The sequence below is a fragment of the Austrofundulus limnaeus genome, unplaced genomic scaffold, assembly GCF_001266775.1.
Source record: "Austrofundulus limnaeus strain Quisiro unplaced genomic scaffold, Austrofundulus_limnaeus-1.0 Scaffold698, whole genome shotgun sequence".
In the NCBI taxonomy this organism is placed as follows: domain Eukaryota; kingdom Metazoa; phylum Chordata; class Actinopteri; order Cyprinodontiformes; family Rivulidae; genus Austrofundulus; species Austrofundulus limnaeus.
The window spans coordinates 109,138-118,445 of record NW_013953100.1 but is presented as its reverse complement, the minus strand read 5'-3'; the positions used below and the strand labels follow the sequence as shown (position 1 = coordinate 118,445).

At 36.5% G+C, this 9,308-nt stretch overlaps 1 protein-coding gene across 6 annotated transcripts in view; it reads right to left on the bottom strand.

Annotated features, from left to right (window-relative positions):
- Positions 1-406: 406 nt before the first annotated feature.
- The window catches only part of st3gal4 (ST3 beta-galactoside alpha-2,3-sialyltransferase 4), a gene marked incomplete in the record, with an annotated part of 54,275 nt that continues 45,373 nt past the window's right edge, over positions 407-9,308 (bottom strand). For all 6 annotated transcript variants that reach the window (XM_014027912.1, XM_014027913.1, XM_014027917.1 and 3 more), the window contains 4 exon segments: positions 407-908; positions 986-1,138; positions 7,990-8,121; positions 8,551-8,740. In XM_014027912.1, coding sequence (XP_013883366.1) covers positions 819-908; positions 986-1,138; positions 7,990-8,121; positions 8,551-8,740 — 565 coding nt within the window.

Sequence of the window (9,308 nt, the reverse complement as noted above, 5' to 3'; positions counted from 1 at the left end):
CACTTTACACAAGGAGATGCTGTATGGGAGAGTGATGCAGAGGAACAAGTACAATGTTCTGGAATGGCCATCTCAGTCCCCAGACCTGAATATTATTGAAAATCTGTGGTGTCACTTAAAGAGAGCTGTCCATGCTCAGAAACCATCAAACCTGAATGAACTAGAGATGTTTTGTAAAGAAGAATGGTCTAAAATACCTTCAGCCACAATCCAGACTCTCATTAGAAACTGTAGGAAGTGTTTAGAGGCTGTTTTTTCTGTGAAAGGAGGATCTACTAAATATTGAGTTAAGGTTKTTTTTTTTTTGGTTCCCAAATTTATGTGTCAGCCTAATTTTGTTTAACCAATTATTGCACACTTTCTGTAAATCATTTCAACTTCATTTCACTTCTCAAATATCACAGTTTGTCCCCTATATGATATATTTAACTGATTTTTTTTATCCAAACAATCAACAATTTATAAAGGTAAATCAGGATAATTAACAAGGGTGCCCAAACTTTCACACCCCACTATACTTCTTGCACAAAAAAAAAAAGGTTCACTGCCTCCAAGATTGTCTTGACACGATTCTGAAGGATATGCAAAGGTCGCAAGTTACCAAAAGAATGGAAAATGCTGAGCCCACAGTGCTGGAGTTAAAAAAAATGTTTTGTAGCAGTTCAGTTATCCAGCACATTGCACACTTTCACAGTGTTGTGTACAAAATCCCAAAACCCCAATGTAGAAGGCACAATCGTGGCACATTCAAGTCAGACAACCTATTCATTGCCATTGTTAGTATTCAACCAGATAATGTTGAAGGAAAAGCATGTGCATCATAGATGTGGGTGTAAGTATAAAATGGCTCCTGATTCCTCCAGTCGTCGTAAGGCTTTGGCTTCATTATTAATGTCATGGTAAGAATTCTGCAACAGACAGAGGAGGTAGAATTAGTTTTGAGAAAAACAGGAGTGTTTGCGTGTAACTGATGACCGCCACCCACCATCATGGATTTCATATTGGCACGACCATAGTAGTGTATGGGATGCAGCGGCTTCTTTAAACTTGGGTATCCAAAGCCGGCGATGTGAACGACGTCACAGTAGTTGAGAGCAGCGACGACAGCGAGCATCCCCGTGGTCGGATGCACTGGATTCTGTAACAAAGCGGAGGTAAGATCAGTCTTCTTGTGGCATTACCAGCTTCTAGTACTGACATTAAAAAACACTCCAAGAAACAAGTCTGAACGTTAAATACAAATATTGAACTTTGAACACTGAACAAAATGTCTGAGCATGTAATACAGCCAAACGTTTCACAGGTTTTCCCTCTTTGTAAAGCATGATTACGGCCACTAGATGGTGGTAAAAAGACACAATTATCTGCTGCACACAGTCACTTCCTGTTGATCAAAACAGGCAAAAGAAGTTTTGTTTCTACGAATTCTTATATAGTAAATAATACACAGCTTTGTGTATATTTCACTGGTAGGTTTTGTGCCAAACATACAGACCCACTTGTGCTACTTTTCTTTCTTTTACTAAAAAGCTAGATGATTATTCATTTGAAGCATGTGTAATGGATTCTACTTAGAAAATAGTTAAAAGTACCAACTAAATGAGGATTTACAATCACTATGATGCTGGTTGAAATCTTCACTGATCAAAGACGACTCCAGTTAGTGATTTGTGAATCCCGGTTAATGAGATGAAGTATGTCAGCAATGAATAAGATGAAGGTATTAATAAGACACAAAATGTCAAAAACAATAAGACATGGGCTAATAACTGGTTTCAGTGTAGACCACAGGGTTTCCAAATGTCACTTAAAATAAGGAATTGCCCTGTATTTGAAAAAAAAAACAACACTAACCACATAGGCAAGGACTACATTGTTCCTTATTTCAAGAGCCAAAACAAGGCTAGCTAAAMCTAGGGAAAAAAGCAAGCTTAAAACTAAATGTTTTCAAAAAATAAACTAAAAACAAACAGACACGTTTAATGGTAAGTATCATAAGGCAAGCTAAAAGGTAAAAGTTAGTTTTGCATTACCTTTAGCTAACTAGGAGCAAAATAATAGCTAAAAGCAGCAAAAGGTTAGCTAAAACTAGTTTGTGTACAGTAGACAGACTTTTGTGTTTTTTTTCCCCCGTGACCATATTCAAGTATTTTTGTGGTTATTTGTTAAAAAGAGAAAATGCTGCAGCAGATCACAGAACATCTGCAGAAAACATGAAGTACTTATGAAATAACTTCTTTTGAAATCAGCAATATTGTACAAGTTTGCATCAACAGATATGTGAATGCCAATGAGGTATGTCCTTATCTGTCATGTGTTAACTATCAGTCAGGTTGCCCCACCCCGTGTTTCAGCTGAGCAACACAGCACTTTATCTGTGAACAACAACACATGTTTTCTACATAAAAGCCAACCCTTGTTTTATTTCCCTGCATTCTAAAAGGTCCTGGATGCCTGACATTGGGTTTTACTGTGTCTGTGAGAACAAACTGTTTAAAACATGATTGATACAGAAAGACAATCCCACTTCCTGCCAGTGACAACTATGATTTTGCACTTTGCAAAACTTTAAATAGTTCACCAACATTCTTTTCAAGTTTCAACATTACAGACACTTCTTAATGCAGTCAGAACTGACACTGCAACTTTTGCTAAGTTCAAACCTAAAAATGAAAGCTGACTGAGAGGACCTAACAACTTTTACATCTTCACAAGTTTTATTTAGTTTTATTTAGAGAATTTAGTTCAAGGTTGCAGGATGGTGTTCAGTTGCAGGATCAGATAGCTTTGTTAAGATGAGGACGCCCAATCATCCAGCATCTAAAAAAATCAAAAGGTCATTTTAGGGATCAGCTTTAGGGGCAGATTTCTTCTGTTCATTTTCTAGTCGAGATTCAACTGCAGAATGTAGGAGTGTTTGAATATCTGGTTAAAATTCCAAAATAGCCTGTTTTGTTTCAGTAAAAAGTTTGTAAAAAAATAAAGAAATAAAAAAAAACCTGAACACAAACCAGATTACGATAAGAACTATGTAAATTTATCAAACACATACTCACACATGCATGCAATTTGCATTTCTATCTATAGGATTGTGTACAGACATCCATTCATTTCTGTAGAATGTAATTAACCCCTAACTCAATCCATATATTGGTCCTAAACCTAACCCTCAAGTCTGCTATATTAAGAACAGCCATTGGTTTATACCAAAAASGTCCTAAAAAGGTAACAAAAATAAGGTACCGGTACACACACACAGTGTCTTTGCATTGCAACACATGGATAAAAAAACAATGCTCCTAAGATTTTGCACTTTCAGAAACTCTGAAAAACAAACCTATTGCAAAGATTAGTGTTGTAGTCAAGACCACCTAACCTGCGACCAAGTCAAGACCAAGACCACAGTGTCTCGAGACCAAGACAAGACTGTTAGGGCCTGGACCAAGTCGAGACCAAGACCAAMGGAAGATTGAGACCAAGACAAGATGAAAAACCAGGAAACAATAAAACAAAACTACTGCTCTAAAAKATATTCTGTACACATGTAGCTAACCTATTATAAATASCTAATATTGACAAAATCTTTGTGTGAGGGCGGAGGAAAGAATTTTGCTACAGAGGAAGATTGTTAACGTTAATGACGCTGAYGATAAAAGTTTAACGTTGTCCCCACCGTCGCTGCAAGTGAAGCACTGCAGAATTTATTAGTTCCTGTAAAYTTTTTCCTGGATGTTGTTTTACAGTGATATGCTTTATGATTTATGTATCCAAACTGTTTTACTGAAAGATTTGCAGACATCTTCTCCTGCTCCTTGTTCACTTTGCTGGAGTGCCGCGTGTGAGTGAAGCAGGGTGGGGATGGGTGACAGTCGGTAACAAAAAATACATAAAAAGCAGTGAGTCAGGTTTGGATTTGAATCAGTATGTTTTATATCCAACGAAAGCAAAGATGTTAACAATTAAAATGGAAAATATTGTGACTATTTAGTAATATTTCCATAGTTGTGGTCTTGAAATCAAATTCTGAGTACTCAATGTTGGAGATCGAGACAAGACGAGTACAAATGCTGTTGTCAGAGACCAGACCAAGACCATCAAAAAGTGGTCTTAAGACCAGTCTTATAACAAAGACCAGTCTCAAGTACTACAACACTAGCGAAGATCTTTTTTTTTAATCCAAATAATAAATATATTATTTGCACTGATCTAAAAAAAGGGACACGTCCTTCATGATTTCTTGTGATTTACACCATCAACATATATTGTATCTAGCCACAGAAAAATAACAGACTTTAATAATCTTTGATTCATTATTGCTTGTTGCTGTAAAATATTTTTGCACTTGAAAACACAGAAAAAAAAAGATTGAACATATACCACTTTTGGCACCAAAAGTTTAAGAAATATCTGAACAATATCAATGTCGACCTACAATTTGGAAGAAAAAAAATAATAATAGCAAAAAAGAATGAAATGTAATGAGAAAAGGGTAAACGTAGAATGAGTCAATATTTGTTATTATTATGATAATGTTAGAAAAAATAGCATATGATTTGAGTCTAGATTTTTTATTTTTTTAGGAAATCAAAGAAAATAAATCTAGCACTAAATTTCCTTGACAGTGATTTGTTTTTCATGAAACAGAAATAAGTTGAAAAATTTCTTCCTCGTGACCTGCAGAACCTGTTTACACAAAGTAATTTCCCATCAGTCTTTTCTTATCGCTCTCTTGTTCCGCTCCTCTTGCTATCATTAAGTTCTCACCAAAATAACTTTGTCCACTCAGGAAATGTGTTTATGTCCAGTGTCTCACTGGAGCGTGCAAAACTCTTTTTTTTTTTAAATGATGTACTGTCTACACCTGCACAAAAGCAGCTTTTGCACAGGAAATGCTACTCAGTCAACTTTCACAAACAAAAATTTTCTGTTGGTATTTTGAATAACAGTGTGCATACGAGTGCCGTCTCAYAGAGAGCTGTTTATTATAGAAACTGGTACGCAACCGTAGAGCCACATCTGACAGAAAGGGACGTTTCTGTGAGTGGTTTGAGAAACACATGGACCCATTTCCAAAAATTCAACAACTAATGATCAAAGTTTATTTTTAATTGTGACAAAATCTGAGAATTTTTTTTTTTACATTTTTAAAAACACACCCTGGTGGCATTCTGAAATTGTTCTATTTTTATCATTCTATTTTTAAAGGTGTGTAATAATACWGAACATGGCTGCCATATTGGATCATGGGCATGCTTTTCTACACATTACTTGCAGGGGTATTAAAATATATCATTTTCCCTTTTGCTTATGTAATCAAAGTGTGACTTTTGACTCACCCTGTACCTGTCTTTTAGAAAAAAAATCTCATGAACCACTGGGCAGGYTTTACTGAAACTTTTAGATAGTAATCAYTGGATGTACAWCAACCCACTTCAAGACGGTCACCACAGCTAACTGACTTTAAAAACAAAAAATGGTTAAAACTCACTTTGTTTTACAGATATTAACCTATAGTCTGGTTTTAATCCACACCAGTGGTGGACAATCAAGGACAAGCAAAGCCTCCTCTGCTGGTCTAAACACAATCAGAATCACTAGCTACAAATACAGATTTGAATGAAAATTTCAGAAAGTAATAGATTTATTTCAACAACTCTTGAGTCAATTCAAGGTGGCCACCACAGTAACCAACACTATCCAACACAACAATGGTTGTAATTTGGTCAGTTTTACAGATGTTGTATTAAAATTAGTGTGGTAGTAGCGGAGAGTCATACTCAACACTATACACCGTGTCTATTCAACTAAACTCCTCTGGGRGGCAAAGTTACTGCAGGCCAACAGCACAAGGGCCAAACATCCAGCAATTAAAGTCATTATGTAAATAAACCAAGTATTACAAAGATCTGTTACCTTTGAAATAGTTTATTATGCTGCATTTAATCATGAATACAACATACAGAACCTTATAATACAAGTAGTTACAATAAAACAAYGACAAAAACAAAAATAACTCCTGGGTGTTCAAAGGAATAATTTTTACCAGCTTCTAGCTAGGATTCTAATGTTTTTGTAGATACCACACTTCTATGTCTAACTAAAAGAACTTAAGAGTAATTAAAGTAGAAAACCTGGGCTTAAGACATGAATGAACAAATGGGCAGGCTGAAATTTGGTCACTCGCGGGCCATATCCAGCCCGTGCGCCGCCAGCTGAATAGCCCTACTATACAGAGAGTATGTGTGGTGAATGACTCGAAGCWACTACCAAACTAAATTTTAACACACCTGTAAAACTGACTAAATCATAAGTAACGTGTTTGCTAGGGTCAGTTAGCTGTGRAGGCCATCTTGAATTGGACTGTCTCCAAAAGATAATTAATGTAGATGTGCATTAAATGATTGTTTGGAAGTATTATTAATATTTGCCCAGTGGTTCAAGAGATATTTTGCTAATATAAAGGCACAAGAACACAWGTAACACAAAGACATTTACCGTACTCTCAGCTTTTGGTGATGTGAAATACAAAAGACTTACAACTAGACTAAAAGATGTAAACAAAAAAAATTAACTTTTGTTTTATTTATTATTTTTTCTTTTCTTTTTCTTTTTTTTTTTACTTTGAGTTTTTGATTGACTGACAGCAAAACCTGACTTAAGGCCACGGTTTCATCAAAAGTCACAACCCCCTGCTCGGTGCTCCTCTGCATGCCTACATTCCTCTGGCCCCTGGCTCTTCCTGTATAGTGTGAGCAGATGGCACAGAGCTCCTGTTGGATGAGCCTACTGACTGCCTGTAAGACGGCCACCCTCCTACCGCTCACTCCTCTCATGCACCTACCAGTTGTGTTCGCACTAAACCCCAGAAGAGCAACATTCCTGTTTTCGGATTGTCTCCAGGAGAGGAGAAACAACCAGAACCAAAACAAAGCTTGGCTCAGACCCAAACCAGGGACTAAGCCCACAAGCCTCACTTAGTGAAGGAGCAAAATAAAACTACATTCCAAAAAGAGTATAATAAAACCCAACTGAAAACCCAGAATTTCACAATCAGATTGGGGAAAATAAAAGTGATGCATTTCTTTGTTTGGTCATTGCACAATCACATCTTTCCAATAAGCATGTTAAGAGTTATGGTTCCAGTTTCCTTTGCTGATAATGTTTTTATCTGTGCATGTATCAATTAGCAAAATAACTTGAAGAAATGAATCATGGTATGAAAGGCAGAAGGGGATTTGGATTCTTTCAAGTAATGTTGGGCCATTTAATTTCTTTAATTACCGGTAAGAAAAGCTTTTAGTCTGAAGCAACTTCAACTAAATAAATAGAAAATCAGCAAAAACAAGCTCCAAATGTTGACTTTCCAGAGAAGAGAAATCTTGTTTACAAACAGATTGTAAAAATGTATAATATTTTTTGGCTATACTTCAAAAACCAATTATCCAAGGATTTATTGTGCAGCCCTTAAAGACACGGCTTCCTGTAATGAGATGCTCGAATGCCAAACAGTAGCTAATCTTCACCTTCAGGAGTAACTGGATCCCAAAAATCCCTAATGATTTTCAATATAAAGGCAACAACCTTTCTAGGAGTGTGACTCTTTAAATAAACTGTTAAGACAGAACTCTAAACAACTTGCTTGAGGAATTGTGACTAATCAGTGAATCCAGCCTTGTTAACATTCATGTGGGAACCAGTGAGAGGCAGGCAGGAAAAATAAAGAGGGGCATGTAATGAAAGCAACAACCAAAAGAGAAGAAGAGGGTTTTAGTGTGAGAAAAGTGGGTTCACAGAATGCAAAGAACAAAAAATAAATTTAATTAATTAAATAAAAAAACATGAGCCACTGTTACTACAATTACAGAGCAACAGGACTTGATGGTACTCAAAATTTGTTTGATAAATAAACAATTTGAATTTGTTCTATATCAAAAGTTCTGCCTCCAAAACAATCCACACAAGTGTAGTGTTGTGAAAGTGATGCCTCACCTTTCCTTTTTTATTAGAAATCTTGAGAAAATTGTCAGCAGCCTGTTGGAATATATGAGGGTCCAACACTCGGGTCTTACTGGGGTCACCCAACCAGATTAGGGGCGGAGGCTTCCAAAAGCCTTTCCTAACCTTGAATGTATAAATGAGCAGAGAGAGATAAAAGCCAGGATGTTATTGAGCAAAAAGCAAAAAGAACAAAAAGTCTGTACACAAAAGGAAATGATTTTTTTTGACAGATGGAGTTCATTTATGCAAGCAGAGATACAATTGAACTGTTGACTCCCTCATTTCTGGAGGCTACTAAATCCATGTGCAAATTAGCGGGTAATGACCTTGTAACCATTAGTGGTAGGAGGCCGGAGATGCCAGGAGCAACAGAGTGAAGGATGTGTGTGATGGAAACTACATTTAACTCTGAGAAAGGCAGTGGCTTTGCAGAAGTTTAACACGGTTTAAGTATTTGTTCCTGACATGGAAGACTGGAAGGAGCTGGAAAAGAAATTAAACAGCATGGGTTCGTGTAAGGAATGTGTGCGTATGTATGTGTGTGTCGTGTACCCTCTTCTCATTATAGAGGATCTCTTTCAGCCAGCGAAGATCTTGCATTTTAAAAGGCACCATAACCATGAGTGTATCTGGATCGTTCTGCAAAATGGGGTTGGAGTAGGCTGACTCCGGGTAGAAGAACCTCATTGTGGTTTTGTTCCCAACATCGTCCTCGTAGCCTCTCACTGGAGCATCATTCAACCTGAAACAGGAGCATTTTTTATTTATTTTTATTTTTTTGGTTTATTCATTTAAATTTAAATGATTTCAAATGCACAATTCAGCATTAAATAAAAATATACATGTCTGTTAATCTTAAGCAACAAGATTCTTTTCTACATTTTTTGGCCTCCTATTTCAAAGTTCTTMCCATGCTTAAAATGGGGGATTTTTAAATTACTGCACTGGTACTTTTTATTGGTATCCATTAAAAGGTTGTAGATATTCACAAGCTCTCGCTTTAACTTTGGGAGTTTAATGGCTTTGTACTTCGTTATCTCCAATACTGCAGCCCAATCCAAAGTCCAGTTTGTTTTGATGGGTCAGGTAGCTTCTAACATATGGCTGAGTCAACAAAAAGTGTAAAACTGGCTGCTATGAAGAGTATGTGATGCATGTGCTACAAATGACTCAGTTACCATCACAAATTTCAGCACTACATCTGAAAAACCAACTAAACAAGTAATTTTTGTGTTCTCTAAGGTCTAGCTAAGATTTGCATAGTCTTAGAACACACACACACACACACACACACACACACACACACACAC